Raw genomic sequence first — 18148 nt, forward strand, 5'->3', positions numbered from 1 at the left:
TGCCAATGGTTTAATCAACACCTTGTGGCAATCTCTGTTCCTCTCCTTTTAGGGGACTTGTTGACATAGTTTTTGTACTACTTGAACTATATTAGTTTAAAATTGATACAATTAAAGCAGTGCAACCCTCTAGTTTGTATGCAACTATAGTGGTATAAAAGGACTTCTAATGGTATAAATTATTCCTGTAAATTGTGTGTAGACCAGCCCTAAGGGTATAGTCCCATTCAGCAGAGGGCTAATTTGGAAGAGGTAGTTTGCTGGGGAAAAGAAAGAAGGGAAAAGAACTTAAGATCCTGGAAAGAAGGATTTAAGGCAGAGGAGAAAAGTAAGTGTTGGTGTCTTTCAGATTCACAGGAGTGAAAACCATATTGTGAAATAAAACAACAGCTTTTTGTGTGTGCATACCTTTATAATAACTGACATGTGGCAATACAGCAAACTCCAGCATTCCCTGTGGGGACTGTTGTTGTCCCTGGCTGCATCTTGCTTTTCATAAGACAGCTTGTGGTGTAGTCTTAGGCAGAGAGCCCTGCCAACAGCCTCTGCAGCCTTTAGGTTAGGAGGCGAAAAGAAACAGTGCATTGTAGGAATGTGACTGGTGAGACTCAACTCATGAGAAATGGCCAAGCGAGATGTGCTCCTAGCTATGACTTTCAGTTTGCTTGGTGGAAAGGGGCATCTTTGGAGGATAGGTTCAAAATTCAAAATGATTTGGACAAATTGGAGAAATGGTCTGAGGTAAACAGGATGAAGTTTAATAAAGACAAATGCAAAGTGCTCCACTTAGGAAGGAACAATCAGTTTCACACATACAGAATGGGAAGAGACTGTCTAGGAAGGAGTACGGCAGAAAGGGATCTAGGGGTTATAGTGGACCACAAGCTAAATATGAGTCAACAGTGTGATGCTGTTGCAAAAAAGCAAACATGATTCTGGGATGCATTAACAGGTGTGTTGTGAGCAAGACACGAGAAGTCATTCTTCTGCTCTACTCTGCGCTGGCTAGGCCTCAGCTGGAGTATTGTGTCCAGTTCTGGGCACCGCATTTCAAGAAAGATGTGGAGAAATTGGAGAGGGTCCAGAGAAGAGCAACAAGAATGATTAAAGGTCTAGAGAACATGACCTATGAAGGAAGGCTGAAAGAATTGGGTTTGTTTAGTTTGGAAAAGAGAAGACTGAGAGGGGACATGATAGCAGTTTTCAGGTATCTAAAAGGGTGTCATAAGGAGGTGGGAGAAAACTTGTTCATCTTCGCCTCTAAGGACAGAACAAGAAGCAATGGGCTTAAACTGAAGCAAGGGAGATTTAGGTTGGACATTAGGAAAAAGTTCCTAACTGTCACAGTGGTTAAACATTGCAATAAACTGCCTAGGGAGGTTGTGGAATCTCCATCTCTGGAGATATTTAAGAGTAGGTTAGATAAATGTCTATCAGGGATGGTCTAGACAGTATTTGGTCCTGCCATGCGGGCAGGGGACTGGACTCGATGACCTCTCGAGGTCCCTTCCAGTCCTTGAATCTATGAATCTTTCATTTTATTTGTAGCTATATATTCACATATCTACTAGGCAACAATAAAGAAATGTAAAATGATTGTTGCAGTGCTAATTCTGTTCCTCAAAATACCAACTTTTATCATCTGAGAAGTGCCTGGTAACTGGTTTAACACAGCAAAAATCTTGTGATACTCTTGTCACCCCATAAGTCGTATAGAAGTGCTTCAGTTAATGCCCTGGACACACTCCGACTGTGTAAACAAACACAAAGGCTGAGATTCTGTGCTGCAGCTCCAGAAGATGCAGTACAGCAAAGTTTAACCCAGGGTGCAGCTCCCTAAGTAGAGCAAGAAATATAGGAGCAGCTCTACTTCACAGCACTGCCCTCCCTCCCTTCCATCTCGGGGCTGTTCAGTTCTATTAAGATGAGAATCTCTGTAACCGTGTAGGCTGTCCTGCTCCCAACACACCCCTTCCTGTCTTGGCTCTGGCCTGACACACCCCGAGGCTGGAGTTTGTGAAGGGGCCTATGCAGGTCAGCCTTCAGCAGTCCTATACTGTGCCAGTGTCTGAAGAATTCTCCCAGCCAGCTTACGGACTTTTGATAGCCTCTGTGCAATAGCCAAAGTGAAAGGAGAATCCCTCCCCATGGCTTCAGATTGCAGTCTGAATACCATTGCACCCAGGGCCAGGACGAATGTACCTTCCTTCAGAACTGAATTTACAAGAAAGTTATGCTAGGCAAAATTCCTGTTTGCCTAGCCCCTGCAGTGTATGCTGCATAACTCTCTATATAACAATATTCAAACACAAACTAGCCATGGACAAACCTTAAGAGGCAACAGCGAGGCACAGCTCCGGTTTCTCATGGTCTGAGGGTGCTAACACATGGGTTGTGAGTTAAGCCTGTAACAGAGCGATGAGCTATCGACAAAATTTGGATCCAGATCCAAACTTCCTCACCGCTTGAGAGTGTTCATATCCAGGGATTTAATTCAGGCATCTCCACTCACCACAAACACAACAGGCATTCTATGTAAATGTACCCTTTACTGCGTATACATGTGCAGAAATCTGAAACCAGAATTCTGCTTCTTGCCCTGTTCCATTTCCTGATTCCCTCCAGTGCTTATTCAGCTAAATAGTCATAAACATAATGAGGCTCCGGTTCCATGAGAACTGGAAGTCAGTGCTTTTGCTCACCCTAAAGCCTGTTTCTGTGGCTTGAGCAGTAGGAATATAGAGTTTCTACCGCCAGCCACACCAATTTATATGGAACTGCCCAGGTTTTCAGCAAGTGGGAATAATGGATCGTCACCATGGGAACTTGTGATGGGTTGGCCACCCCACTCAAGGCCTGAAGGGGTTAAGGTGGCTCAATTAACTGCCTTGGCTACACCTGTTGATACCACAGGAGGCACTTTTTCCACAATGACAACAAGAAATTGGCAACTAGAAGCAGAGAAGTTGAGAGGCTGCTACGTACAGCTGCTGTGTATTTATCGTTTAACAAGATGTTCAGGAGATTGTCCCAGAAAAACACCTATAGTAAGAGGGAGTTAAGGTTGAGAGTATGTATCAGTAAGATAAGGGTAAAAATCATTACATGCATTCAGGGCATCCCAGCAACCTTAATTCTTCCCTATAGTGACACCATGCAATAACCAGATGATTATACATTTTTAGTGTGAGATCCCATATTAAACTGACTTTTAAAGACACATTAGCTATTTTACTTATTATCCCCTCGTGATGCCACCAGCAGCAGAAGGAGATAAGTTATTTCCTTATTAGAACGCAGAATCATCAGCTGCTTTGTTGTTAAGCTTGGGGTGAACGATGTGTGTGTATTGGGGAGTGTGGTGTGTGGGTGTCTCAATGTTGATCTATAATGTGGCAAGAGGGAGCCGCACAAAATGCAGTCCCATTGATCTCAGTGCAGCCCTGATTAAGGCCCCAATCCTGCTGGCACATATGCATGCTTAACTCTACTCCTGTGAATGATGGTCCCATTGAGATCAATGGGACTGCTCACAGCAGTAAAGTTAAGCATGTGCATACATGTTTGCATGATCAGGGCCTTAGATACATGCATGGCACTGAAATGAAATGGGGCTATTATTCTGGTGAAAGAACAAATGCCACTGAATCTGAAAAGAGTCACTTTTATGTTGAATAACCTGTCCCCATCAAAGTCACTGGCAAAACTCTCATAGGCTTGAAGGCGGGGTGGGGGAGGAGGAAGAGGAGGAGGCAGGATTTCACCCCATGCCAGAGGATAAGAGTGGGAAGTGTTGACTGGTGGAATGCAACAAATCACACTCCATTGCACAGGGAAAGTCAGAGGAGCCCTTTCTACCGTTTTTCTCATCATGCCAAAATAAGAATAATTTCTCAGTTTCTGATTCAGTTCTTTCTTGGACCGCCACCAACCTAACATTCCTCAGTCTGAGCTTATTCTCCGGGTCACTGACAGACAGATGTCTACAACCTGGGCACACAAGGCACCACCTGTTTTACCCTTTTTTAAAATATAAGACTCCATCTACTGCACAATTATAAACAGTGACTAATGGCAATGACATCTTCAATTCTTTTTATATTGTTCTCCAATTTTCTAAGTGAATGTGGTGCCAGATTTCCAGCTCTGGAGTGAGACGTCCTCTATTCACAGACTAGGAACAGCACAGACAGAGGCAATGCAGCTGCCCTGCCTCCCATAGAAGAACTAGCTCTAGCGATAAGAAGGTAGATCATTCTCCATGCCCATTCGGTCCTTGGTCTGTTGGCTGGGATTGCCAGTTAGGGGACCCATTTACTATTAGGCTAGGCCTACACTACGAGCTGGGGATGGGATTCCCCTGCTTGTGTACACGTACTCCCATCGAGCTAGCTGTAGTATAATAGCAGCATAGCCGCAGTAGCACAGGTAGAGGCAGTGGAGGCATGTCTGAGCCATGCTGAGCACAAACCCTCATGGAACCGGTGGGCATGTGCTTTGCATGGCTCAGCCGTGTCCCTGCTGTTGGAACCAGTGCTACCATGGCTACGCTGCTATTTATACTCATGCTACTTTGATGAGAGCTACTCCACGTATGTGATGTGAACTGGGTAATCACAGTCCTAGCCCATAATGTAGACAGAGCCTTAGTGTCAAATGTGATGTGAGAACTGGACGAACACCACCTTTCACATGGGCCAAAAACAGTCTCTAGGAACCCGGGCAAGACATAAACAAGCACTAAGTAATGAAAGAATTTATAATTTCATCCGTGACTGACTCAACCAAAAGGGTGAGGTGAATAAAATTCATTTGAATGATCATTCATTTTTGTTGCTTAAGCCTTTAATACGAAACGTTTACCACGAAAAATGCATCATCGGTAATGTTTTTCTCCTTTGTTTCAGTTATACGGCTAAACAAATGCCTGAAAATCTGTAACAGGTCAGCTCCTGCTCTGACTGGATTCTTATTTAAGATGTCTGTCAGGAGCCACTTGACATAAATCACACTGCAAGCATTTTTTAATCTTAGCAATCCTTCTTGTGCCAAAGGAGGCCCCAAAGCTGCAAACCAGCCAGCTGTGACAGAACTAGACCTTTCGAGAGAACACATGGAAGTGGGAGCTGAGTGCATTGCTCACCAAACCAGGCATATTCAGAAAGACAATGAAGCTCTGATAAGTGTAAGCCTGCTACAGGAACATGCTCAGACCTGCTAAGCAGACGGAGACCCTGTACTTAGAGACATCAGGCGGAGCTCTCCTGCTCCACAAACCCCCCTCCCATCGGAACTGCATCAGTTCTGCATTGCATTTTGATGTTGTGTCGCATTGTCCCAAAGGAGGGGGTTACAACTTGTTACCTTACAAAACCAATTGGTGAGTGGGCCTATTCAATTGTTAGTGTTGCTTCCTCAATACGCACTTGGCAGGTGAGGCCATTTCCATTGCGCCAAAAGTAAAATACAATAGGAAGTTGGCTTGGTAAAACTTTGGGCTCAATCACGGGCCCCGCTCTGCATCCATGCAGGTGAGCATGGGGTGTGAGATACCCCCCTTACGCTTTTGTGTTGGCTATCAGCGTTGGAGTCACAACAGCAGCCTCCCGGGGTCTCCTACTCCCCCTCTCATACACGTCATGGTGGTCAGAGCAGCCGAGCCAGCGTGGAGGGGGGAGCATGCTGCTCCAGGAAAGGGACTGCCATAGCTTACTCCTCCTATGGAGCCAGGGGGAAGCAGGGACTGAATTGTGACCAAGTCACAGTTTGGTTCCTGCTATGCTGCCCCTTCATCTGGGCAACTGTAGGACTAAATACAGCACTCAGGGAGAGACACTGTCAAGTAAATCGGTGGGTGTGAGCTTTCCTTCTTATTTACTGTCTGGGTATGATGAGCAGAGAGGGGCCAGCTTGCTAAAGAGGCTGCTGAAGGGACCCACGGCTGAATAAAAAGCACACGTCACTGAGGACTTAATTGCTGTAGCCAACTTGCTGCACAGCTCACAGAGGGAACCAGTTTGAGGAGATGTGATACGTTGCTTGGTAAGGGGCAGGAAATATCTGGGTACAGCACAAAAGACTCAAAGTTAAATGCAGTAGAAAACTGCCTAGGGAGTAAGTAGTAGAATTGTTCAATTGCTTGGGTTAATTTTCTGATATCCCGACACAAACATTTTTAGGCTGTTTACAATTTATTGAGCCTTTTTGTACTGTGTCCGTACAGTGCCTAGTGCAATGGGCTCCCGGTCCACAACTGGGCTCCTAAGTGCTAACATATTACTAATCATAATAGAAATATTATGGGCTAACAGTACATACGGTTTTAAATTCACCACCCATTGCTTATTATTTAAAGGGTGCCATAGGCAAGTAAAAATGTGGCATGCTCTTTGTTACATGCCCATCCTATTCGTTCCTTTTTATTCATTTTTTCAAACACAGATTTATTTTACATTTATTTAATGATACTAAAATTTGAGGACAGAGCCAGGAAAGAGGATGAGAGTGGAGATGAGCAAAGGAAGGCTCAGACGAGTATTTGTAGGTGGTGTTTGAAGGAAGCGGGTGAGGTTATGAGGCACAGAGGCCAGAGAGGATGTTCAGGTGTAATAGACAGCATAAAAAATAAAGGTGTGGGGCTTCATGTGGGAGAAGGCTGTAACAGGGACAAGAAGGTGAGCCAACTTAGCAGAACATAGGGTGTGCACTGGAACATGGGGCAACATGAAATTTTGATTAAAAAACTAGAAAGATATAAAATTAACAGGGCACACATTACATGGATTAAAAGCTGACTGATTGATAGGTCTCAAAATGTAATTGTAAATGGGTTATTATCGTCAAATAGATGTGTTGCTAGTGGGGTCCCACAGGGAGCGGTTCATGGCCCTACACTATTTAACATTTTTACTGATGACCTGGCAGTAAACATAAAATCATCACTGAAAGTTTGTAGATGATACAAAAGTTGTGGGAGGGATAAATAATGAAGAGGACAGGTCACCGATACAAAGCGGTTTGGATTTCTTGGTAAACTGGACACAAACAAACAATGCATTTTAATATGGCTAAATGTAAATGTATATATCTAGGGACCAAGTATGCTGGCCATACTTATAGGATGAGGGGCTCTATCCTGGGAAACAGTGACTCTGAAAAAGATTTGGGGATCACGGTGGATAACCAGCTGAACATGAGCTCCCAGTGCGATGCTGTGGCCGAAGGGGCTAATGCAATTGTTGGTTGCATAAACAGGGGGATCTTGAGTAGAAGTAGAGAGGTTATTTTACCTCTGTATTTGGCACTGGTGGGACTGCTGCTGGAATACTGTGTCTAGTTCTGGTGTCCACAATTCAAGAAGGATGTTGAAAAATTGGAGAGGTGTTCAGAGAAGAGTCACAAGAATGATTAAAGGATTAGAAAACCTGCCTTGGAGTGATAGACTCCAGGAGCTCAGTCTACTTAGCATAACAAAGAGAAGGTGAAGGGGTAACTTGATTACAGTCTATAAGTATCTACATAAAGAACAAATATTTAATAATGGGCTCTTCAATCTAGTAGAGAGAGGTACAACTTTCAGTGGCTGGAAGTTGAAGTAGACAAATTCAGACTGGAAATAAGGTATACAGTTTTTAATAGTGAGAGTAATTAACCATTGGAACAACTTACAAAGGGTCATTCTCCAGCTTTGACAATTTTTAAGTCAAGATTGGATGTTTTTCAAGAAGATCTGCTCTAGGCATTATTTTGGGGGCAGTTCTATAGTCTGTGTTACACATGAGGTCAAACTAGGTGATCACAGTGGTCCCTTCTGGCCTTGGGCTGTATGAATCTATACAAAACTAGAATGAGACAGAGACGAGGCAGAGATATAGAGGGATATAGTAAATACAGACCAAAGTCCTGCAATATTAGCAAATCCACCACTGAGGAACATTCCTTATACACTGGTAATCTATGTCTGTCCAGATGTTCCTTTAAACTCTCCTGCTCGTCCACTGTCCCCAACAATAAGACATGCTCAGTCTGCTGGTGATTCACTGAGGCATGTTTTGCAATGGCCAGGATGCTGCACAATTGCCCTTTTAATTAAAATCTTTGCCTTTTTCACTTTCTTCTACTCTTCAGGCCAAATTCAGCCTTGGTGAAGCCCATGGAGTTACATCACAGCCCAGTTCTGTTCCCATTGATGTCATTGGGGGTTTTCTACTGGCATTAGTGGGAGCTGAACTGGAGCCTTAGCGAGTGCTAACACAATATGATCTACAGATACCATTTGCACTGATCAACCCAACTTCCTGCAGGCCAATACATTTCATGAAGACAGCTTCTGCCCTAGCTCTAGCTATCCCCCATGATGCAGTCAATAAGGCTGTCCTTTCTGACTCCACAGGCTCAGAGATCATGGAGAAGAATGAGGCTGAAGAGACCACCTGTGGCTGGATTCTGCTTCTTGCTTGCCTTCTCTGTGGTGGCATTTACTAGTTTTCCTCTACTGTTTCCAACTGAGTCCGATTTCCAGTTCTTGGCACTAGCTGAGCCACATGGGAAAGTCATCCGGCCCAGGCGTCTGTGGACAAACACCACTGCCTCTGTCCCCCGGCGGGCCAGAAGCTTTGACCACAGAGAATGGGAACACGCTCCCCCTGGCTCTGATCAGGAAAGGCAATCCTCACACCATCCCCACTCTGCCTGCAAGCCAAAGAACCAGCCAAGCAGCCTGCGCCGACAAAACCACACACTGCTGAAAGGAAAGAGAAAGCACAAAGGAGAGATTAGGAAACATAACGTTGTGAAAAGCTCTGAAGCCAGCAGTAAATTACAGCATGAAAACATTCCCTGCAGGACCAGTGGTGAGAAGAAAAGGGAGCTTAATACTCATTTTTCTCTAAAGAATACAGGGAACAATGTTCATTTCTATAAGCTGACAGGGAAAAAGGCAGATATGAAACCACAAATGGAGGAGGCCCCTTTCTTTTCTCCTTCACTCAGCAATAAAAGGAGTTTTCAGGAAGGAAAGCCAGAGTTTGTTTTACTTCTTAAGAACTCTTTTGCAAGCCAGCCAACTGTGGCACAGGACCAATGCAAACCAGATGTGCAGGCAGCTGGCGCTGAGCCGCAGCGTTCAGATTCGATTAAGGCCTTTATCTCGGAAGCAGGTAGCAGGCTGCCCTTCAAAGGTGCAGCAGGCACGCAGAGACAGACAGGCAGTTACTCCCAGGGGCCTGGAGAGCCAGGAGCTCATTTCTGGGTGGGTGTGGCCACGCAGTTACAGACATCTGAATGGTGTGTGAAGACTCCAGAAGATGCCCTTTCTGCCAAATGGGAGGGCCGCCTGAGTTTTGGTGAGAGGATCCCACCTTGGTTTACTGCAGATGATGTGCAGAAGATGAAATGGCTGGCAAATAGCGAAGTGGTGACCAAAACCAGAATTCCTGCCCACGGACAAATACTCAGAGTCAGCCTTTTAGCCAGCCAAGACACTTCCCCATCTGACCCTAAACAAGACTGTTCCGATGGGCTCTGTGGATTAATAAAGCGGCCCAGTGACCTCTATGAGGTGCTAGCTTTCCACTTGGACAGAGTGTTGGGGCTGAATAGGAGTCTGCCTGCAGTGGCCCGCAAATTCAACAGTCCCCTGCTGCCCTACAAATACACCAATGGTGCCGCAAGGCCCATCGTATGCTGGGTGCCTGATATCCAGCACCTAGATGATGCCAACAATGACCAGAACTCCTTTGCACTGGGGTGGTTACAGTACCAGTCTCTGCTGCAGCAGCGGTGTGGCATGGCAGATTCCAGGGCAGCCCTCGGAATAGCTCCGTGTTTGAGTGTCCTGCACACAGAGTGGGCCAAACTGGCGCTCTTTGATTTTCTCCTACAGGTATGCTTGGTACTGGACCAATCCCTGTCTTTCTTTTTTCTTCTCTTTAGTGTGTATGTGTGTGGGGGGGTGTGTATTGGGCATAGCTATAAGTCTTATTTCAGTGAAAGTCTTGTTTCACAAAGTTGGGGAGAGGGGAAATCTGGGAAGGTCTCCAACTGTGGAGTGTCAAAAAAAATGTGAGCCAAACAAACCCAGAAGTACACATTATTACTCTCATAATTATATGTGTATGCGGTGTTTGTTGTGGATGTGTCGGTCCCAGGATATTAGAAAACCAAGGTGAGTGAGGTAATATCTTTTATTAGACCAACTTCCATTGATGCGGGAGGCAAGCTTTCAAGCTTATGTAGAATTCTTCAGGTCTGGGAAACATACTCAAAGGGCCACTGCTTCATACAAGGTGGAACAGATTGTTTAGCATAAGTAGTTAAAATGTGCTAAACAATCTGTTCCATTTTGTATTTTGCAGTGACACTCTGACTTAGTTTCCCACACCTGAAGAAGACCTCTGTGTAGCTCAAATGCTTCTCACCAGTCTCTACCTCACACTCCTTGTCTCTATAATTATACGTGGCATTAATAAAAGACTTTCCATAGTCAAAATGCTTTAGAAATACTAATTAACCCTCACAAACCCCCTGGGCGGCAGACAGGTAAGCATTATTATTCCGATTTTATGAATGGGGACTCTAAGGCACAAAGCCAAATGACTTGCCCCAGGTCACACAGCATATCAGTGACCGAGCCAGGATTAAAACGCAAGAGTGCCTGGCCTCCAGAATAGTCAAAGGAGCCTAGGCAAAGGTGTGTGTCTCCATCCAAGCTCATGCAGTCCTTCTTCAGACACCTCGCTGAACAGAACACGTCACGGCGCAGTGAAAGCAAATGGGAGGTTGAAAGAGAAAACAGAACTTAGGCCCAGATGGTTTGGTTTCCAAACCCAGATTAACATCTGAAATGAAAACTCACTGATTTTGTTTGTTTTCAAAGTAGGAAACAGTGGTTTTTTTCCATGCAGATTTGTGATTAAAATGAATCCCGGACAAATGTGCAAAAGTGAAAGTTTTTTTTTAAATAGTCCTTTTCATATTCCAGTGGCATCATCTAATTAGGATGATTTTGTACTCTGAGTTAAAGTAGGTTTGTGGGGTCATAACCATGTGCTGATCACTGTACCACTACCCCATGGCTGTGATTCATTATGAATCAGATTAGTGGATTCACAACACCATTTGATAATCAACCTGTGACACAGGGCTCAGTCCTGCAATAGTCAGTCAAATCATCCTATGGACTGAAATGGCACTACTTACCTGAGGAAAAGTTGCCTGATTGAGCCTTGAAGAGCAAAGGTGGGGGGAGAGGGGAGGGGAAGAGGAGGCAGGCTGGATACTGGGGCCAGATCTCTTGCTGGAATAAATCAGTGTAGATTCATTGACATAAAAGGTGTTGTGGTGACTTACACCATAAGTATAGCTCACCATCTGTAAGCTCTGTTACCGTAAGACTCCACTCAGCCTCAGGACAACCCTGTATTCCTAGTAGGAACGCGGAATGCCTGCAGTCTGGACTCATTCATGTTTTCATTAGCTTTTCAGTTTGTCATGATCATCTAATCTTATTTGAATTCTCAAACGGCAGATAAAGAACAGGAAGCCTGGATCATCAATCAGTAGAACTCTGTACAAGGATTTCTCACACAGATGACTGATTCAGTCAGAAGCCTGACACTGACATGAAACCAGGGGAATTCCGCCTTTAGCAGGGATATGCTGGATTGCTACCGCTTTACCACGGGAGCTGTCACTATCATTTGTTTTAATTTTTCAGGTTTCAGAGTGTCTGGGACTCGACACTGGAAAAGACTGAAACCGTACACAGTAGCTTTCCATTCTGAACAAACCTTCAGTGTCGTAGTTGCTGGATCAAGTGTGGCAAACTTCCTAAACTACCAGACTCAGTCTGTTTGCAGAATGAACTACTCTTCAAGTAGAGAATTGTGCAGCAAAGCAAGGAGCTTCATCTAGTTTTGCTGGGTCTTTGCCACTCATTTCCTGGTTAGCATTACGCCAACCAAGTCAAACAGTGATGCCTGAAGTACTCCAGGCTTCCTCAAAAACGTTGGCATGGGGTTATGGGCAGAGGATTAGGTTTCCTAGAAAAGAAGATGTCAAGAACTCTTTGGCTTACCAGTGGGTAAAAGCAGCCTAGTAGAAGAATCTTGTAAGAAACAGCAACTTTTAATTACAAAATACACACTTGTCCCTCTAACATTAACCCCATACTGTCTTGGCAAAGCTGTACGTTTGCTATTACGTACAGTAGTGTCCTACTCTGTGAGCTTTTGGTCCTTATTAACCTCCTGATGTCACCACTTCATTAGTACTTGTAGTGTCTTCAAGCCTAGACAGGACCTGATTTCCTGATTTGAATCCCCCCCGAACCAACCAAATATAACCCAAGCACATTTTCAAACACCAAAAGCCCTTTCAACCTACTTTATGTATCAGAGAGAAGCACAAAAAGGCCTTTTTTTGTCATTTATAACACACATTTTAAACAAAAATGTCTTTACTTTCACAAATCAGTGTTGGCGTAGCTGTCAATCTTCAGTAAACGTGTTTAATAATCAATGTGTGTGGAAGGGAGAGACGGCTGTTTTATCACTTCTCAATGTACTGTGCAGTTTGCAAGCTCAATGTAAAGTTGTGCTTTTGTATAGTTTGTGCATGCAAAGCTCTTTGGACTTGAAGGGGAACATGGATACACAGGCAAGCTTCAGACACATCTGACCTGATCCTGATCTCACTTATTCTAGTTTTATCCTGGTGTAACCTCACTAGTTTGGGTGGAGTTACTCCTGATTCACACTGGTGTGAGGTCATGCTCATTTAAAAGAATCTTATGTCAGTCTCATGTTATCCAGACTCTTTTGTTCCTGGGTGTCTTTTTGTTGCTGAAAATCAGCTTTTTTTTTTCTCTAACCAGGATCCTTCCCCCATCATGGAGATTTTCCTTCTCTTCTGTGTGTGGATCAAGAGTGCTTAATCTTCCATCTGGAAAATCAGAACCTGCTGCTATGGGGGATTATTACAGTGTCTCTGAACAGAGAATTGTGAGTTATTAGGGGTAACTGAGAGGAAGAAGAGATGGTTTATATGGGAGATGGAGTCTTATTTATACACCTCAGGGGTATTACTTAGCACTATAGGCACAAGCATTAGGGGAAAAAACTATCTGAAAGGTTTTAAAAAATCTCTGCTAAAATATGTGTTCCCATTACTTTTTTTTTTTTTGGCAGAGCTTAACCATTAATCTTTATAACCTCAAAGCATGGCTGGCAGAAGGGGTCAATCATGACTAGATTTAACAAATCCAGTCATGACTGGAATATTTTATGTTAACATTCATATTTAAAATGAATCTAGCAGGAAATAAAATAAGTGTTTAAAGAGCAAAAAATGGAAATTCTGGGATCGGCTTTCTTGTGTGTGACTGTTACTTTAGAACTTACTAATAAACACATCCAGGTTTGAGTTAGTGGTGTTATGGGGTGAAATCCTGGCCCTAATGAAATCAGTGGGAAAATTCTCTTGACTTCAATGGGACCAGGACTTCACCCTTGGTGTTTTTACTTAAAAACCATATGGTCAAATCCTCAGCTGGTGTAAATCAGCATAGAAGTCAGTGGAGATACATTGATTTACACCAACTGTGTAAATCATTTTTAGCTTTTTCCATTTTTCCATTCTCTGCCTCCCTCATTCCAATACCACCACTTCCCATCTCCCAGCCATGAGCATACGCTTGTGTGATGTCAGGCCCTGATAGTGAGTGTTATTCTCCCCCCACCCCACCCCAGGAAAAAGCTGTCCAGCATGGATTCCTTCTTTGCTCTTTGATTCGTAATCCTCCACAACTCCAGAGTAGCAATTTGTCTCTGGGCCAGGAGGCTTAGGAAAGTAACTCTCTTATAGGAGAACACCAATGCCCCTTTGTGGACTGATTGCCAGCGCAACATGTGAACAGCTACTGCCTCTTCTCCTGCGTAGAGATATGGCAGTTCTCAGATTCAACCGCAGCAGTGATGGGGAGACTACAGTGGGCCATGGGCATACCAGACAGAAACCAGACAGTAACTCAAAAATACCAGGAAGAGAAAGATTCGGGACAAGTTTAGTCTCTTTTCCACTTCCTTGCCCCGCCACTCAGAACACATCAAGGGCCTGATCCAGCTTCCATTGGGAAAATTGGGCTCCATAGCAAAAAACTCATTGGATTCAAGGTGAAGATTGGGCCCTAAATGAAAAGGATGATGTTTGAGGGAGACTTTTACCTAAGGTGTAAGCAGACCAAATGACAAAAACAAACCACAGAGTTTCTCAATAGCTCCAAAGACATCATCACTAATGGAAAAGTCCTATCAAGCTAAATAGGGATGAAGCCAGCAGGATATTATAGAAATGTAACACAGTTCTTCAGAAATGACTCAAAAACCCTATAGGATTTAATAGAGAATGAAATCCTTTGAATCCTGAACCATTCTGTAGAATTTTGGAGCAGGGATAGAATTCAGTAGTGAATTCTATAGGATGATCCAAAAATTCCATGCAAGGGTTATCATTCTGTATTACGTTCTATGGGTCTTTCCCCTAATGGAGTGCCTCTGTTATTTGCAGCCTCTCTAATATACATTGGCTCCCAAAGGCCAGCTACACTGATCAAAATCCTTTATGAACACCTCACAGAGACTCCTCCTATTTTTCATACTATATATACCTATCTCATAGAACTGGAAGGGACCCTGAAAGGTTATTGAGTCCAGCCCCCTGCCTTCCCTAGGCAGGACCAAGTACTGATTTTTGCCTCAGATCCCTAAGTAGTTCTGTCCCCTCAAGGACTGAACTCACAACCCTGGGTTTAGCAGGCCAATGCGCAAACCACTGAGCTATCTCTCCCTCCACTACTGAGCTATCCCTGTAGCTCACTAACATGATTCAAATCATTCTCTATGACCCTCTCTCCACAAGCAAAAAGTTTGCTGCCAAGAAAAATCACCAGAAGAGAGAGCACAGTGTATTGTGAACACTGCTGCTCACTCGCTGAGCAGTGCTGCTAGAACACCTCTGTTTCAGTTATCTCCCAGTTTGGCAATGTCTGCAGCATTCATCTCTTAGGTAGTGATTTTTAGCTTTGAGTTGGCTGGTCACTTCACATACCATCTCTCTCTTGATTTGGCTCAATAATACTGCCTTCGTCTACACTTTCCTGCCTCAACTGGCAACATTGATCTTACGGTAAACATAGCAGGAATCCATCAAAATACAATAGGTTAAATTAATCCAAATCCTAGTCCCTTTTGATGTCAATAGCAAAACTCCCATTACCTTCAGTCAAGGTAGAATTAGGCCCAAATGACCCAGTTCCACATGATTAAAGTCTGCTAGGGATGTCGTGAGAACCACGGGGCATAGAGATGTATGATCCTTACATAGCAACCTTTCATGCAAAACTCGGATGGCACCACAGGAAAGAAACTGGCCACATTTTGTCCAAAATTTGATATATGGGGTCCGATTCTCATTTCCACTGAGGCCCCTTTGCACTTCTCTGGCGGTGTAAAGGGGCTGGAAAATGCATGCATACATAATGGGAGCCCTCATTAAGGCCCCTTTATGTTGCCAGAACAATGTGAAGGAGCCTCAGGCCTGGTCTACACTAGGCGTTTATGTCGAAGTTAGCGCCATTACATCGAATTAACCCTGCACCCGTCCACACTGCGATGCTATTTAGTTCGACATAGAGGTCTCTTTAATTCGACTTCTGTACTCCTCCCCGACGAGGGGAGTAGCGCTAAATTCGACATGGCCATGTCGAATTAGGCTAGGTGTGGATGGAAATCGACGCTAATAGCTCCGGGAGCTATCCCACAGTGCACCACTCTGTTGACGCTCTGGACAGCAGTCCGAGCTCGGATGCTCTGACCAGCCACACAGGAAAAGCCCCGGGAAAATTTGAATTTGAATTCCTTTTCCTGTCTGGCCAGTTTGAATCTCATTTCCTGTCTGGACACCGTGGCGATCACAGCAGCACTGGCAACGATGCAGAGCTCTCCAGCAGTGATGGCCGTGCAGTCTGTGAATAGAAAGAGGGCCCCAGCATGGACTGATCGGGAAGTCTTGGATCTCATCGCTGTGTGGGGCGATGAGTCCGTGCTTTCTGAGCTGCGCTCCAAGAAACGGAATGCAAAGATCTATGAGAAGATCTCAAAAGACATGTTAGAGAGAGGATACAGCCGGGATGCAACGCAGTGCCGCGTGAAAATCAAGGAGCTGAGACAAGGCTACCAGAAGACCAAAGAGGCAAACGGACGCTCCGGATCCCATCCCCAGACATCCCGTTTCTACGAGGCACTGCATTCCATCCTCGGTGCGGCCGCCACCACTACACCACCACTGACCGTGGACTCTGAGGATGGGATATTGTCCACGGCCGGTTCCTCGGACATGTTAGCGGACGGGGAAGATGAGGAAGGAGATGAGGAGGGCGAGGCAGTCGGCAGCGCTCACAACACTGATTTCCCCGACAGCCAGGATCTCTTCATCACCCTTACAGAGATCCCCTACGAAGCGTCCCCAGCCGTTACCCCGGACACAGAATCTGGGGAAGGATCAGCCAGTAAGTGTTGTAAACATCTAAACATTTATTTTTAACAGAACAGGAATATTAACAATTAAAAGAATGGGTTGTTCATGATTACTTTGCCCTAGGCACTTAACCGTTCAGTCATGGGCAGTGCAAGTTTTGAAAAAAAATCTAGCAATGTCCGGTTTTCCGTGATTGTCCTGCCCAAGCCGCTCTACTGTTTATTCCCTGCTACTGCAGCTACAGTAAAATGCGGTCTTTATGTGCAGGGATAGAGCAGTAATCCTCCCGGGACATCTCGATGAAGCTCTCCTGGAGGTAATTGGAAAGCCGTTGCATGAGGTTCCTGGGGAGAGCGGCCTTATTGGGTCCTCCGAAGTACGAGACGTTGCCGCGCCACGAGACTATCAAGTACTCGGGAATCATTGCTCTGCACAGCAGGGCGGCATACGGCCCTGGTCTTTGGAGGCTTTCCCGGAGCATTCTCTCTCTCTCGCTGTCAGAGATCCTCATCAGGGTGATGTCGCCCATGGTGACCTGCTTTGAATTAGGTAGGGGAATGTTAGTGTTGGGACTGCTTGCTCGTTCCTTTACAGAACTGTAACCGCTGGTTTGCAGCCACGCGGTGGAGGCGGGAGAGGGGCTGCCGAAAGGGATCGTTCCTGGGGACAGCCGCGAGGGGGTGGGACAGGGGCAGAGTTCCCGCTTGCCGGATTGCTGGCAGCAGGGACTGACATTGCTTTAAATGTGAAATGAGGCCAGTGGTAATATAAAAGTTTTAAACTGCCACAAGTCTACGGCTTACCATGTCTACCTGCAACAGAAATTCCGTTGTGCTGCCCCGCTTCTCAAATGTGCTGTGGAAGACCCCAGGCACTGAATGCGAAGGCCGAGAATTCGACCTTGTGCTGAGTGCGCATGTGATAGGTGCTGTGCATGGTCTTGTTCACAGAGAAAGACTATGTTCTTTGTTCACAACTACATTTATCTTTCTGAGGAATTCACTCCCTTTTTCCCATTCCCACAGCCACATCTGCGACTGTCTCACAACGTAGCCTGGCATCACACTCCCAGAGGCTAGCGCGGATTAGGCATAGGAAGAAGAGGACACGGGAGGACATGTTCTCTGAACTTATGGCCTGTTCCCAAGCCCAGGCAGCACAGCAGACCCAGTGGCGGGAGAAATTGACCCAAATGCAGCAAGCAAACATGGATCTGGAGGAGAGGTGGCGGCAGGAAGACCAGCAGGCGACTCAAACGCTGCTTGGACTACTGAGGGAGCAAACAGACACGCTCCGGCGCCTTGTGGATGTTCTGCAGGAACGGAGGCAGGAGGACAGAGCCCCGCTGCAGTCCATCTCTAACCGCCCTCCCCCGCCACCAAGTCCCATACCCATCTCACCCAAAGTGCAAAGAAGGAGAGGCGGCAGAGTCCCTGCTAACTCTCACTCCACCCCTGCAGAGAGCTCTAGTAGCAGAAGGCTCTCATTCCCCAAAACTTGAAAAGTTCTTTCCTTCCCGCCTGACACAAGCCCCCGTCCAAGTTTCACCTCCCACTTCCATGTGTAGTTGATAATAAAAAATACGTTTCTGTTAACTACTGTTTCAATCATGTTC

General features: G+C 45.2%; 1 protein-coding gene across 8 annotated transcripts in view; it reads left to right on the plus strand.

Annotated features, from left to right (window-relative positions):
* The window catches only part of GASK1A (golgi associated kinase 1A), a 52633-nt gene that overhangs the window by 23496 nt on the left and 10989 nt on the right, over window positions 1-18148 (plus strand). For 2 of the 8 annotated variants that reach the window (XM_054019788.1, XM_054019790.1), the window contains exon 2: window positions 8393-9883. In XM_054019788.1, coding sequence (XP_053875763.1) covers window positions 8393-9883 — 1491 coding nt within the window. Of the gene's footprint in view, window positions 1-5299; window positions 5381-8392; window positions 9884-12874; window positions 16087-16800; window positions 18129-18148 lie in introns of those variants that run through there. The other 6 variants (XR_008443979.1, XR_008443978.1, XR_008443980.1 and 3 more) reach the window with 6 other exon arrangements.

This window comes from Malaclemys terrapin, chromosome 2, assembly GCF_027887155.1.
Source record: "Malaclemys terrapin pileata isolate rMalTer1 chromosome 2, rMalTer1.hap1, whole genome shotgun sequence".
Taxonomy (NCBI): Eukaryota; Metazoa; Chordata; order Testudines; family Emydidae; genus Malaclemys; species Malaclemys terrapin.